The sequence below is a fragment of the Alligator mississippiensis genome, chromosome 3, assembly GCF_030867095.1.
Source record: "Alligator mississippiensis isolate rAllMis1 chromosome 3, rAllMis1, whole genome shotgun sequence".
Classification (NCBI taxonomy): Eukaryota; Metazoa; Chordata; order Crocodylia; family Alligatoridae; genus Alligator; species Alligator mississippiensis.
The window spans coordinates 303,245,924-303,258,849 of record NC_081826.1 but is presented as its reverse complement, the minus strand read 5'-3'; the positions used below and the strand labels follow the sequence as shown (position 1 = coordinate 303,258,849).

The window sequence follows — 12,926 nt, the reverse complement described above, 5'->3', positions numbered from 1 at the left end:
CCACACCCCCCCCGTGGGAGACACCCACAGCCGCCCCACGCCCCTCCCCCCCCCGAGAGGGCAGCCCGGCCCGGCCCCCTGGGAGCTAAAGCGCACGCCGGCTCCGACGCTGCCGTCCGCCAGGGGGCGCTGCCGCGCCGCACTTCCGAGCCCCTTCCGCGCGGCGCGGCGCTCTGGCCGGGCGCTCTATGGGCGGCGGGCGTTGATTGGTCGGCGGCCGCTCGGGGGCTACATTGTAGCGGCGGGGCGGGCGCACGTGGCGCGATGCAGTTCCCGGCGCCGCTGTTCCCGGGGCCGCACCGCGCCGGGCCCCCCAGCCGCGAGCCGCCCTGCCCCGCGCTGCTCGGCTGGGGCGGGCGCGGACCGGTGCTGGGGGCTGGCGCGGAGCCGCGGCAGGTGAGTGTCCGTCCGGCCCCGCCAGCCCCGAGCCTGCCCCGGGGGAGGCCCCGCAAACCCCGGCCCGGCCCGGGCCCGGGCCCGGGCGCGCCAGTGCAGACCAGTCCGACCGGAGGAAATCTTTCCTGCCCAGCGGGGCGGGGGCAGGGCCGCCCCCACCTGCACGCAGCGCCCCGGTGGCAGGGAAGCCCCGACGCGGGACCGGCAGGAGGGCAGTTCCCTTCCCGGCAGCCTGGCCTCCGGCGGAGCCCGGGGCGGCCGCATCCCTGCTCTGCCCTGCACCCTGGGCCCCGCCCGGCTCGCGACCCCTTCCTCTTGTCCCTTCTGCTCTTGCGTGTCCCAGCCGCTCTGCACTGCAGGGTTCTCGCCTTTGCCATTGTCCCCCTCCTCTTCCTTCTTCCCCTGTGGTTTCCTCGCTTCTGCCCGTGTACCTTCTCACTGACCTCCTGTCACACGTTCAGCTTCTTTCCTTCCTTGGAGGTCTCCCAACAGCAGCGACTCCCTGTGCCCAAAGACGCGTGCTTGTGCCCGAAAGCTTGCAGAGAGCTCGTTTTCCTAGCTACTCAGTTGATGTAATAAAAGATAACACATTACCCAAAAAAGCTTGCCCGCCAGCTCCTCCAGTGTCCCTTCCTCTCCTGTCTGGCTGTGAGCGTCGCTTCGTTCTCCTGCTGAGCACAGCCCCGCAGGGAGTGCGCGCCCCCTGCCCTGGGCTGCAGCCCTCGGCCCACGGTGTCCCAGCAACTCGTGTGGCGGCCCCGTTGGCTCTTGTGCCCCCCAGCGCTGTGGGCATTGCTGTTCCCAGCTCGCTCGCGACCAGTGGCTGCCCAACCCCTGCGAGGGCACCTCCAGTGCTGGAGCAGCCGCAGCCTCCCTGGGCACCTGTTCCCCCGCTCCGACTAGGAAGAAGTTTTCTCTGAGATCCAGTCTAAATTTACTTTGCTGCAATTTCAAGCCAAGAGAGAAGCTGCTTTCCCTCTCCTGCGAGGCAGCTCTTCAGGTGTTTGCAGGCTGCTCTCGTGTCCCCTCTGAAGCAGCTTTTATGCAAGCTGAACATGCCCAGCTCCTTCTGCCTCTCTTAGGACTTGCCTTCCAAGCCCTTGAGCATTGCTTCTGCCCCTCTCTCACTTCTCCACTTCCCTTTTAAAATGTGGAGCCCAGCACTGCAGCCGTTATCCAGAGGAGGCCTGACCAGGGCCGAGCAGAGAAGCACCATCACCTCCTGTGTCTTGCACCTAATACGCGTGACAGCCCAAATCACAGTGCTCTTTTGTGCAGCTGCACCATGCTGCAGGCTCATATCGAGTCTGATCTATCGAGTTCCCCCCCACAATCCTCCTTGGCACTGCCGTCCAGCCAGGAGTCACCCAGTTTGTCACTGTGCTTGTGATGATTCCTCCCGAGGGGCAGCCCCTTGGACCGTTAGCGTTAACCTTAAGTGGGGAGGGAGTGCAGGCCCAGTGGAGGGCCCTGACCCAGTTGGGGAGTGGAGCTGCAGCCCCGGGCAGCGTGATGGGCTGGGGACAGCTGGGGACCAGGGTAGAGGTGCCCCCTGCAGTGGGCAGGGAGCTGTGCTGATCCATCTGTCCTGCCCTTACAGGGGTTCGTGCCGCTTCGCAGCGAGAAAGGCGAGAACTGGGAACCTGCTGATGCCGTTGCGGTGCCACTTCTGCCTCCTAACGCTGGTGAGAGCTCAGATCCTGCCTCGACCCCCAGGCCAGCAGAGCCAGAGATTGCCAGAGCACAAGGCCCTGACTGGCAGGGTCCTCCTGGCCTTCATCCCCTCCAGCAGCAGGAACTAGCTCCTGACCTGTGGGCTCCCCTGGGCAGTCCATCCCCGGGTACTGCCAGGGCCTGGGGGGTGCACGTGCCCATCCCTCTGCCCACAATTGCTGGAGGTTCCTTGAGCAGCGCTACATGGCTCCCTCCCCTCCCTGTGCCCGGGGGCTTGCACTGCACTGACAGCCTGGCCTGGTGTCCCGTCCCCTGTCGTGTCCTCTGTCCGTGTCCTTCTCTCTCCCCCCCCACTTCTGACCTGCAGGCTTCAGGGTCCTGGCCGTGACCCCCCATGACATCCTCTATCCGGGGCGGGTTCGGAGGAAGCTCCAGGCAGGCAGGACTGAAGCTGCCCTTGACTTCACCAGGCAGGTGAGTCCTTGCAGGCTGGCTGCTGTACCCAGCACCTCCGGTAGCCCACCACATGGCCCATGCCCTGGCAGGGGGGTCTTTGGGAAAGCAGCAAGTCTCAGCGCTCCTGTGGGCCCAGCCCAAAAGCCCCAGGCCTGGCTGGGCAGAGGGCCACTGAGCTCACTGCCCTCCTTGGGGAAAGGCGCTGGGGTGGAAGGGGAGCAGGGCTGCCCTGGGCAGGAGAGGGTGTCAGAGGATCCAAGCAGACCCACGCACCCACGTGGGGATCCAGGATGGCCATGCTCTGCCCACCAGGCTCTGCGCAGTGTCTCCCTGCAACGAGGTTTGGGAGGAGGGGGCAGGGGGCTTCAGCTGGGGCTGAGGCCACGAAGACACTACATGTGCCCAGCTGCCTGCTTGGGTTGCCCCGGACTCCCGTGTGCTAGCCAGACCCTGCTTGGGCCCCCTGACCCTGTGCCCCTCCCTGCAGCTGGCACACTTCTTCCTGGACCACCCTGAGGACGCGTTTGGGGCCATGGGCCAGCTACTGCAGGAGAATTTCCATCTGGGGGAGGCACGGCTGCGGGTGAGTGATGGTCCCTGCCCATCCCCAGGGACAGCTGCCCGCCTGGCTTGGGCCAGGGGGTAGGGGCAGCCCCCATCTTGCTGCCCCTGCTTCCCTGAGCCCCTGGCTCCTAGACCCCTGGCAGCCTGCTCTCCCCAGCTGTGACTAACCAGAACCCAGCTGGCGCCTTCCTGTGCAGGTGCTGTGCATTCCCCCACCTCATAGATGCATAGACACGAGGGCTGGAAGGGACCTTGGAAGATAATCGAGTCCAGCCCCCTGCCCCAGGGGCAGGAAGTCAGCAGGGGTCATAGGATCCCAGCAAGATAAATATCCAAATTTCTCTTGAAGGCGTTCAAAGTAGGTGCTTGAACCACCTCCGGTGACAGTCTATTCCAGACCTTGGGGGCTCGGACAGTAAAGAAGTTCTTCCTTATGTCCAACCTAAAACAGTCATGAAGGAGTTTGTGACTGTTTGACCTTGTCATCCCTTAGGGGTGCTCTGGTGAACAGACGTTCTTCCAGGTCCTGGTGAGCACCCCTGATAAACTTATAGGCAGCCACCAGATCACTCCTGAGCCTGCGCTTTTCCAGGTTGAAGAGTCCCATGGCTCTCAGCCTCTCACTATAAGGTCTGTTTTCCTGACCTCTGATCGTGCGCGTGGCTCTTCTCTGGACTGTCTCAAGCTTTTCCACATCCTTTTTGAATTGTGGAGCCCAAAACTGGACACAGTACTCCAGCTGCGGCCTCACCAAGGCCGAGTACAACGGGAGAATGGTTTCCTGGGATTGGCTCAAAAAGCATCTATGGATGCAAGCCAGTGTTTTGGTTGCTTTACTAGCTGCAGCATCACACTGAAGGCTCATGTTCATCTTGTGGTCAATCATGACCCCCAAGTCCCTTTTGTCCATAGTGCTAGCCAGTGTAGCACTGCTGAGCCTGTAAGGATGCTTCAGGTTTTTCTTCCCAAGGTGGAGAACCTTGCACTTTTCAGTGTTAAACACCATCAGGTTCTCGTCTGCCCATTTCATGAGCCTGTCAAGGTCAGCCTAGATCACCCTCCTGTCCTCAGGTGTGGATGCTTTACCCCAAAGTTTGGCGTCATCAGCTAACTAGGCCAGTCCACTTGCGATACCAATGTCCACATCATTAATGATGTTGAATAGTGTTGGCCCAAGGACAGAGCCTTGAGGGACCCCACTGGTCACAGTGCACCATGATGATTAACTTCTGTCAAGTGCCACCCTCTAGGTCCAACCTCAGCTCTGTCCTATCCCATTTCTGCCCCCATCCAGAACAAGGGGACAGATGGACATGGAGCAGGGGTGCTGAGGCTGCTCCGTCTGATGGGCAGTGCATGGTGGCCTGGCACTGTCCTGCATTTCACTGGTATTGTGGGGAGTGGGGCTGGAGGGGGAGAATCGTGGGGAACCCCCCTTGCCTCCCCTCCTTCAGCCTCCTGGCATGAGAACATGCTGCCTGCACACACACGTGCCCCTCCTGGTCAGGTATTGTGGCCCTGTCCTGACCCTGGCCCACCCGTCCCCTTTCCCCTCAGGGCAAGGCATGTGAGAACGTGGTCCCGCTGTCGGCCCTGCTGCGGGAGCTCAGCCACATGGACGCCAGGCGGTGAGTGTGTGGCATTCCTCCAGATCAATCCCCCAAGCCCATGTGGCTCCATGCATTGGGCCTGCCCCCCACCAGCCCATGCAGCAGTACATGGTGGTCCCTGACCTGTCCCCTCCTGTAGCGGGTGCCGCCAGCTGTGGGTCAGCTCCCGGCTGCGCGGCTTCTGCCACCTGAGCCAGGCTTGGCTGTGGGAGCTGCCGCTAGGGATGCTGGGCGAGCGGCTGCATGAGGAGCTGGCGCTGCAGTGGGACCAGCTGCTCTTCGACGATGCCCCGACTGGGGGTGCGCTGGCCTGGCTGCCCACTGGGGGCATAGGCGCGTCCCGCGGCTGCTTGCTGCACCCAGCCGGCCCTGCCATGGATCAGCTCTGTATCCTTTTGCAGCTGTGGAGGGTCTGCTTGGCTTGTGGGGGAGATGCTGGGGGGCCAGGGCTGGACACTGCTGTGTCGCTGTTACCCCCTGGGAGGGATCCAGCTGAGCCCCTGTGGTGGGGCGGGCAGGTGTGATAGCTAGACCGCCAGGCGTTTGCAGTCCTGGTCCCATCAGACTGTGCCGTGGCACTTAACCAGCGCATCGCAGGCTTCCAGGACGTGGTGCTGGCTCCAGGGGAGGACGGCGCCCTGCGTCCCTGCGCCCAGGGCAGCCCTGCCCAGTTTAAACTCAGCGGCCGGGTGCGCCAGGTGTCTGCCACGCAGGTGGATGGGGCAGGTGAGCAGAGCCAGGGCTTTCGCCTCTCCCTGCCCTCGGAGCAGCAGCCCAGCAGCCAGCCCTGCTTCCTTGAGCAGGGTAGGGCCCAGTCCCAGGCTGACAGCCTCCTGGAGCAGGGGCTGAGGGGCAGGGACCCCCATGAGGGCTGAGCCCGAGTCACTGCTCCATGGTACTGTCTTCCCGTGGGCCAACCTGGTTGTGCTCCCTTTCCCCCTCCATGAGCTAAACCGGCGTGCCTCTTTTGCCCGCAGCCTTTGTGGGTGTCCGCTCGGACTACCACTGTGGGGCCTGGAGGCTGCAGCCTGGCGCCGTGCCCACTCCGCTGCAGGTCGTCCGCACCACCTCGCCAGCCTCCTGCCTCACTGTCAGGTAAGTGTTGCCCACGCTGGGGGGAACCATGAGACCAGTGGCAGCTGCAAGCCCTGGGGCAACAGGGCCTGTAGCTGGGGCAGGTCTGTCTGTCCCTCTGTGCCTCCGCTGCAAGCAGGCTCCAGGTCTGCTCTGCTTCGGCTCCAGGCACCGCTGACACTGCCCTTCCCACAGCCCCCACCTGCCCGGGGAGCTGTCCCTGTGCACCCACAGCGGGGCTGTCTACCTGTGGAGCGTCGAGACCGGGTGAGCATGGCTGCAGGCACTGGCAAAGGCTGCCTGGGGCCTCCCTGCCCCAGCCAGGTTCGGGGATGAGCGGGGCGGGCAGCACAGGCTGCTGGGGTCCCTGGGCTGCTGGGAGGGGGAGGTGGCCGTGGTGTGGCAGGAGGAGGTAGGGGCAGTTCTGAGCCTTCAGAAAGTGCTGGGAGCTGCAGGGCCCCAGAGCTGGGTGGGGTGCGCAGCAGCATCTTCCCCCGTTCCCGCACTGGGGTCAGGCCATGGCCACAGCAGCGTCTAGCCCGTCCCAGGGCCTGTGGCCAGGCAGTGACAGCCATGACCTGAGCCAGGCCCATACACAGCAACGGCCATATCCCAGGTCCTGCTGCCCCCCGGGATCCTCGGCTTGGGCGCTGACACCCATCTCTGGGCATCCTTGGCCTCCCCAGGCTGCAGCGCCTCTGCCAGGAGCCGGAGACCATGTTCTTCCGTGACGCATCGCCGTGGCGCTGGAGCGAGTTCACAGCCCACCCGCGGGTGCTGAGCTACGCTGACCGCACTGGCGTGCAGTGCCTCGATGTGCGGGTGAGTTGGGGCCAGGGGCTGTGCCCTGGCATCTGGGCTCACATGCCACAGGCAAGACCCTCTGCCTGCCAGGAGGGTACAGGGTGTAGGAGTGCCTGAGGTGGGGGAGCCGGGCCCCGGGGCTGCCCCAGGCAGGCTGGGCCCTTCCCTCGGGCCTCTCAGCTCCCCCAGTGGGTGTCCGGGGCCCTTCCAGTGGGGTAGGGGGCATCGCCCTCCCCCAGCCCAGCTGACAGGTCCTGGTCTCTGGCTGCAGGCCCCCACTCAGGCCCGGCGAGATCTCTTCAAGGTGGGCGCGGAAGCCGGGTGTCAGCGTGGAGAACGCGTGGTGCTGCCCCTGTACCTGGGCCAGGCCCACCCTGCCCAGCATCTCATCGCCACGCAGGTGAGAGGTGGGGGGTGTCCAGCAGGGAAGGCTTCAGGCTAGGGTGGGTACAGGGCAGCAGCTTGTGTCTGTGGTGTGGGGCTGTGACCCCTGGAGCGCAGGGGGCCACTGGCTGCATGGGGCCTGCAGCCTCATGCCTGGCTGCAGGGCTGGCAGGGGTCTCTGTTGCAGATTTGTGTGCCGTGGCCCAGGTGCTCGGGGGCCTGGCTGCGGGGCTGGCACAGCAGGGAGACTGCAGTGCCCTGAGGCCTGTGCCACGGCTGCAGGTGGGTGGGCCGGGCCCGGAGCACAGCCGGGCCACGAGGGGTGGGGCCCTGGGCAACACTGTCTCGGCCTACTCTGTCATCCCCCCAGTTCTCGGTGTATGTGGTGGACGAGCGCTTCCCCCTGGTGCCAGCGCTGCGCTGGGAGCACATGATGACGGTCCCCCCCATCTTTGCACACATGATGCCGGGCAGTCCCCGGGGCAGGAGCCACAAGGTGCTGCTGGGCGCCCAGCGCACTCAGGAGCTGATGCTGCTGCAGTGCACAGGTCGGGGGCACGAGGGGCATTGGGGTTGGGCTGGGACACGTGGGGGTAGCTGCTCTGCAGCAAGTGGCTAGAGCCACTCTGAGGCTGCTCCTAGCACCTGGGGTAGGGGGAGGTCACAGTGCATGGGGGCCTTCTCCCCTTGGTCCCATCTCCCTGCCCAGGACTGGCCTGCTCAGCCTCCCTGTGGCCAGGTGGGGCTTGGGAAGGCAGCCGCGTTTCTTCATGGCGCTCCTCTCTCTGCAGGCGGCAGCACATCAGCCTGTCAGCTTGTGGGGGCCCCACGGAGGCTGCACACCATTGCTGATGGCTTGCAGTACCTGCCTGCCATGACACCCCACCAGCTGGACTGGCTGCACCAGAGGCTGGGCATGCCCGCTGCAGGTAGGTGCCGGGCCAGGCTTCCTGTGGCTCCTCTGCACAATGGTGCCCAGGACGGGGCCAGGGGGTGGTGGGGAAGCTGGCCGCCTGTGTGCAGGGAGGCATCACTGGCAGACAGGATGGGACAGGCCCCTTGCTGGGCTCTGCCATGGACCCACGTGGCAGTGGTGGGGGGCGCTGGGCCGGTGCCCGGGGAAATATCCCTGGGTCCTGCCACTCGCCCCTGCCTGCCTGGCTCACAACCAACTCTCTCCAGGGGTGACCGCCACCCTGGGGCGCTGTGGGCCGTTGGAGTCCATGCTGGTTTTCCAGCTGTCCGAGGCCGGGGACCTCTTCTACCAGACGCTGCTGCACTCGCAGCCAGCAGACAGCTCGCCAGAGAGGGGCCATGCAGATGAACCCTCCACGTCCCCATCCCTGCAGACCCCTGCCCAGGCAGTGCAGCACTTGCCAGGACCAGGCACTTCCTGTGGTTCGGGCACGGAGGGCGAGGAGGAGGACAGGATGGAGACCTACCTGTCTGGCTTGGAGGTGCTTGTGAACGAGGACTCGGAGGATGAGGACAGTGGCAGTGCCGGGCAGCCCACAGATCCCGGGGCCCAGGGGCAAGGCCGAACCAGCCCCAACCAGACCCCTGCCCCCAGCCCTGCCATTGCTGCCCAGTACCGCCGCTGGCTGGCAACACTGTCCCATGCCTGGAAGCACCTGGCGGAGCCGGCCAAACCGCGGGTGCCCCTCACCCTGAGCCAGAGGCGGCTCTTCACCCGCAGGGAGCTGGGCCAGGTGCCCGGGGACAGGGTGCTGCACCAGCAGGCTCGCCGGCAGCTGCGCCGCGCCATGCGGGAGCGTGGTCTGGTTGTGGGCTGTGCCCTGGGCTCGGAGCCCTCACCGCTGCCTTTGCCCTGCCCCGTGGAGCCACAGGCCTGGCCTGATGACCTGAGCGAGCGGCTCACGGCCTCCTGGGTGGGGGGCTGGAGCAACTGGTGGGAGGAGCAGCAGGGCAGGAGCCAGGCACGGCAGGCACGGGTGCGGGCGCTGCGGGAGCAGAGACGGCGCCGGAAGCGAGCGCGGGGCCTCTGCAGCCTGTCGGGCAGTTTCAGCTCCTCCCTCACCTGCCAGTCTGACCTGTCCGACTTCAGTGATGTCTCAGCTTGGTCCGTGGGCAGCCGGGCCCCCACGCCTGTCCCAGCCAGCCCCCAGCATAGCCTTGCGCCCTCCCTGTCAGGGCAGGATGCTCCTGCAGAGCCCTGGCCAGGCTCCCCGCTGGCCTGCAGCACCCAGCTCTCCCAGGAACCTGGGGGCAGCCAGGACCCAGGGACCCCCTCCCAGCTGCTGTCATCCCAGATGCTGCGCTTGCGTGGGGTGCCCAGGGAGCGCAGGAAGACCCTCCGCGACTACCTCTCCATCTTCACTGAGTCCCCCGTGGAGCCGCCACCTGAGGTGCCCAGCAGCCAGGCTTCCAGGCTGGGGGGAGATCACCGGGTCCCCCTCTCCCAGAGCCAGGCCTCCAGCCTGGGTGGGGAGCGGCATGTCCCCCTTTCCCAGAGCCAGGCCTCCAGCCTGGGGGGGGAGCGGCATGTCCCCCTCTCCCAGAGCCAGGCTTCCAGCCTGGGGGGGGGGCAGCACGTCCCCCTCTCCCAGAGCCAGGCTTCCACGGGTTCCCAGGCCAAGCGCAAGCGTGCCCGCATGGGCTTCTGAGCAGGCCTGGCGGGGGCGTTCCTGGGGTAGCTGCTCCCGTGCTGCAGTCAATAAACTGGGAGAGCTGGCTCCTGTGTGGTCTCTGTGGGTCAGGGGGCCTTTCCTTGCAATATCCAGGTTCCAACCATTGGCTATCATCATGCTCTAGTTAGCCAAATGTGCAATCCCCTTGCTACCTCCAGCATGCCTGCCCCATTACAGGGCGTGTCCATGTCTACACGTGGAGGCCGCATGCTCAGCTGGGGCTGGACCTCCACCCAAGCTGGACTGGCTTGCCCGGTGTCCCCTGCACCTGCCCCAGGAAGGACGCTGCCTGCCTGGGCTGTGTAGCGGGGCTGCTGGCCATGGCCATGAGGGTGCTGCTTGCCCTACTCTGCATGTGGTGCAGCTGGGCCTGGGCTGTGCAAGGGGATGGGGAATGTGTTGGGGCACAGGGCTGGTCAGGGTAGAGACCCCAGGGCTGCACCTTGTAGCACCTGGGAGGCAGCACAGGCTCCCGTGCCCTGGGGCTGGGGTTAAGGTGGGCACCAATGTGCACACAGGCACCTGGTGTGCACACGTGCTGCATGACCTGTCTCCTGGTCCTGAGGACCATGCTGGGCTCACACCTGGACACCACCATCCACCCCCAGCGCGTTCGTTGCTGCTGTGCCGTGAACTGCACCTGGGGCTCTGCGGACTGGGACTGTGCAGCCCTGCACCGTGCAGGACCAGGCTGCAGCTGTGTTGTCAGGACCCCGTGGGAGCTGGGGCACAGGTAAGATGGAGCCCCAGTGCCTGTCAGGGTGACCCTGGTCCCTGCCCTTTACACACAATTCAGATACCACCAATTTACCCTGGTTTGTGGGTGACAGGGTGAGTCCTGATCTCTTTACAGTGCCTCCGAGTACATTACATGCAACTCGGGCAAAACCGTGCCCGGTGCGTGTGGCCCCAGGGATCTGGTGCTGGCACCTTCAGACTGCCGTTGTGGTCTGGGCTGGTCTGAAGGCCTTGAGGCTCTTCTTTCAGGCCGTGGTTCTGCTCGGTCCTGTCTCGCGCGGCTGGACGTGTTCGTTGCTGGCCCAGGCGCTGTGGTCGCTCGGGAAGGTCTGGGGCCTCTTGCTCCAGCCTGCACTGCAGCTCGGCCCAGGCTGTTGGCAACAGGCATAGACTGGGCTTCTGGGCTGTGCGCTGGGCGCATGTCTGCAGGCTTGGGCAGGCACTGTATCACGCCCGTGCCCTGCATGCAGCCGATACAGTGTGTGTGTGTGTGTGTGTTGGGGGGAGGGATGCGGAAAGAAGAAGCACTCCTTGCAGGGGCAATCCTGCATCTGGGAGTTGCTGGCCAGGCCAAGGGTTCCCAGGGGTGGGACGGGGCCTGACCAGGCCAGGCTGGGGGTTCCTGGGGCCCTGCCTGGGCCCGGGGCATGTTGCAAAGCCCTGTGGCACGTGGTGCCTGTGGCCAGGCAGGGCTAGGCCTGGCTGCACCTTGGCTGCCCGTGGGGGCTGTCGTGGCCTGGGCAGGCGCGTATGCGAATTGCAGCAGGTGCTGCCCTGGGCCCGCGAGGCACAGGTGGCCCCGTGCAGCAGGGCCAAGGCAGGGTGGGCCCAGGGCGGCGTGCACCGAACAGGGTCCATGGCAGGGCGAGTGGGAAAAGGCCTACGACTGTCACACTGGTTTCTCTTCGAGACACTGAGGCGAAAGGGCATCCTGTGATCTTCACTGGCTGGATAAAGGTACTGTACACGGATGTGAGCAGCGAGGTGCTGGTCAGCAGGCTCTTGAGTGCATGCATTGCAGTAGAGTTGGGGGTCTGCCAGGGCTGCCCGCTCTCCCCGCTCCGGTGCATCTGTGCCGTTGAACTGCTGGCCCAGTGCATTAGACAGGACCCCGGGATGCCCGGAGTCCAGATCCCCAGAGGAAGCAGGGAAGAGACCAAGGCCCTGGCCTACATGGGTGACCTGAACATCCTGTGCCAAAATAAGTGTTCAGTCCAAAGAGCCCTGTGGCGCACACAGGTCTATGAAGCGGCAGCAGGGGCCTGGCCGTGGGTGAGCTCAGGGACCTGGAGTCCCTGGGGGTCTCGGTCCCCTGTGAGGGGATCAGGATCCTCGGGGTGGAGTTTGACCCCAGGCTGAGAGGAAGGAAGGCCTGGGAGAAGCAGGCCAAGGTGAAGCAGAGGTTAAGTCTGTGGCACGTGCACCAGCTCTCCATGGGGGGGCACGTGGCACTCATGAAGGCAGTGTTGCTACGGGTGTACTGGTCTTCCCCCCTCCGCGGCGTATCGCCCACAGAGTCCAGAGAGCTGTGCGCGCATGTTCTGGGGATCCAGGATGGAGAAGGTGGCAAGGAAGAGCCTGTAGAGGAATAAGCAGACTGGGGGCAGGGGGCTGCCAGACATCCACCTGTTCCTGCAGGTACGGTACATGAGCCAGATCTGCAAGCTGGCAACTGGGCCGTCACCCAAAACAGCCTGTCTCATCAAGTGTTTTGCAGGTCACCTCCTGAGACTGAGGGTGTACACGCCAGCCAACCAACCAACCAACGGGAACTTACGCTGGATGCTGTGTATATATACACACAGCAGAAAAAAAAAATATATATACATATTAAAAGGCAGGGTGAGGAGATGCTAAGCACCTCAGTGCTGCCTGCAGGGTCTTCTCCCATGCACCACCCCTGTCTTGCACGGGGGCCTGGCCGTGGGCCATGGGCATACTCCGTGTAGGCCGGGGCAGGGGCAGGGGCAGGCAGCGTCCTCCCTTGGCCCCCACCTCCCTCCACCAGCCCAAGGGCAATGCCCTGCCCCTGCACCCCGCCCCGTGCACCGAGCTCCTCCTTGAGCTCCAGGTGACGCCCGGACACGGGGCGATGCTGCCTTCCCAGTGCCGCTGCCGGGGCACAGCCCAGTGTGAAGCCGGGGCAGAGCCAGCCGGAGCAGGAGACGGAGCCAGAGCAGGTGCAGGTGCAGTCCAGGAGGCCAGAGACAGGTGGGCAGCTGGGGCCCTGAAGCCTCTGCCCGGCGCTGGCCGAGCCGTGTGCCGTGTGCCGTGTGCCCAGAGCCCAGACACAGGCCGGTTCGGTCCCCGCTGTGCCCATGGTTCCTGCTTGGGAGCAGGGGTCGTGCCCATGTGGCCTGGCAGGGGGGCTGAGCCATGTGGGGCACGGCCCTGCCTAGGGGCCTGGAGCCAATCGATGCTGCCACTGGGTCGTGGTGCGGAGCGGGGCACTGGGGGCTGTGTAGACGGGGCACCTGTCCCTGGCAGCCCATTTCCCCTGCCAGACCTGGGGCAAGGGCTGGGCAGGGGTGGGGGAGCCTTCCTGGGGCGGCAGGAGGCAGGGGGCCCTGTGCACTTC

The 12,926-nt window shown here is 65.2% G+C and overlaps 1 protein-coding gene across 2 annotated transcripts; it reads left to right on the top strand.

Annotated features, from left to right (window-relative positions):
- Positions 1-249: 249 nt before the first annotated feature.
- On the top strand, positions 250-9,654 carry TAF1C (TATA-box binding protein associated factor, RNA polymerase I subunit C). Of its 2 annotated transcripts, XM_019495394.2 has the most exons (14): positions 250-396; positions 1,997-2,081; positions 2,438-2,544; positions 3,014-3,109; positions 4,648-4,718; positions 4,840-5,087; positions 5,298-5,426; positions 5,678-5,795; positions 5,970-6,041; positions 6,461-6,596; positions 6,850-6,978; positions 7,333-7,510; positions 7,754-7,891; positions 8,145-9,654. In XM_019495394.2, exons 1-14 carry the CDS (start codon positions 265-267, stop codon positions 9,584-9,586), a joined length of 3,081 nt encoding a protein of 1,026 aa, XP_019350939.2. In that variant the 5' UTR covers positions 250-264; the 3' UTR covers positions 9,587-9,654. The 2 variants fall into 2 exon arrangements, with proteins under 2 accessions (XP_019350939.2, XP_019350940.1); XM_019495395.2 differs by lacking the exons at positions 250-396; positions 1,997-2,081; positions 2,438-2,544; positions 3,014-3,109 and adding an exon at positions 3,130-4,478.
- The last annotated feature ends 3,272 nt before the right edge of the window (positions 9,655-12,926 follow it).

Coding starts and splice junctions, on each gene's coding strand:
- TAF1C (XM_019495394.2), top strand. CDS start 265: ATGCAGTTCCCGGCGCCGCTGTTCCCGGGGCCGCACCGCGCCGGGCCC. Junction 5,088..5,297: donor CCCTGCCATGGATCAGCTCT/GTATCCTTTTGC, acceptor AGCGCATCGCAG/GCTTCCAGGACGTGGTGCTG. Junction 5,427..5,677: donor CACGCAGGTGGATGGGGCAG/GTGAGCAGAGCC, acceptor TTTTGCCCGCAG/CCTTTGTGGGTGTCCGCTCG.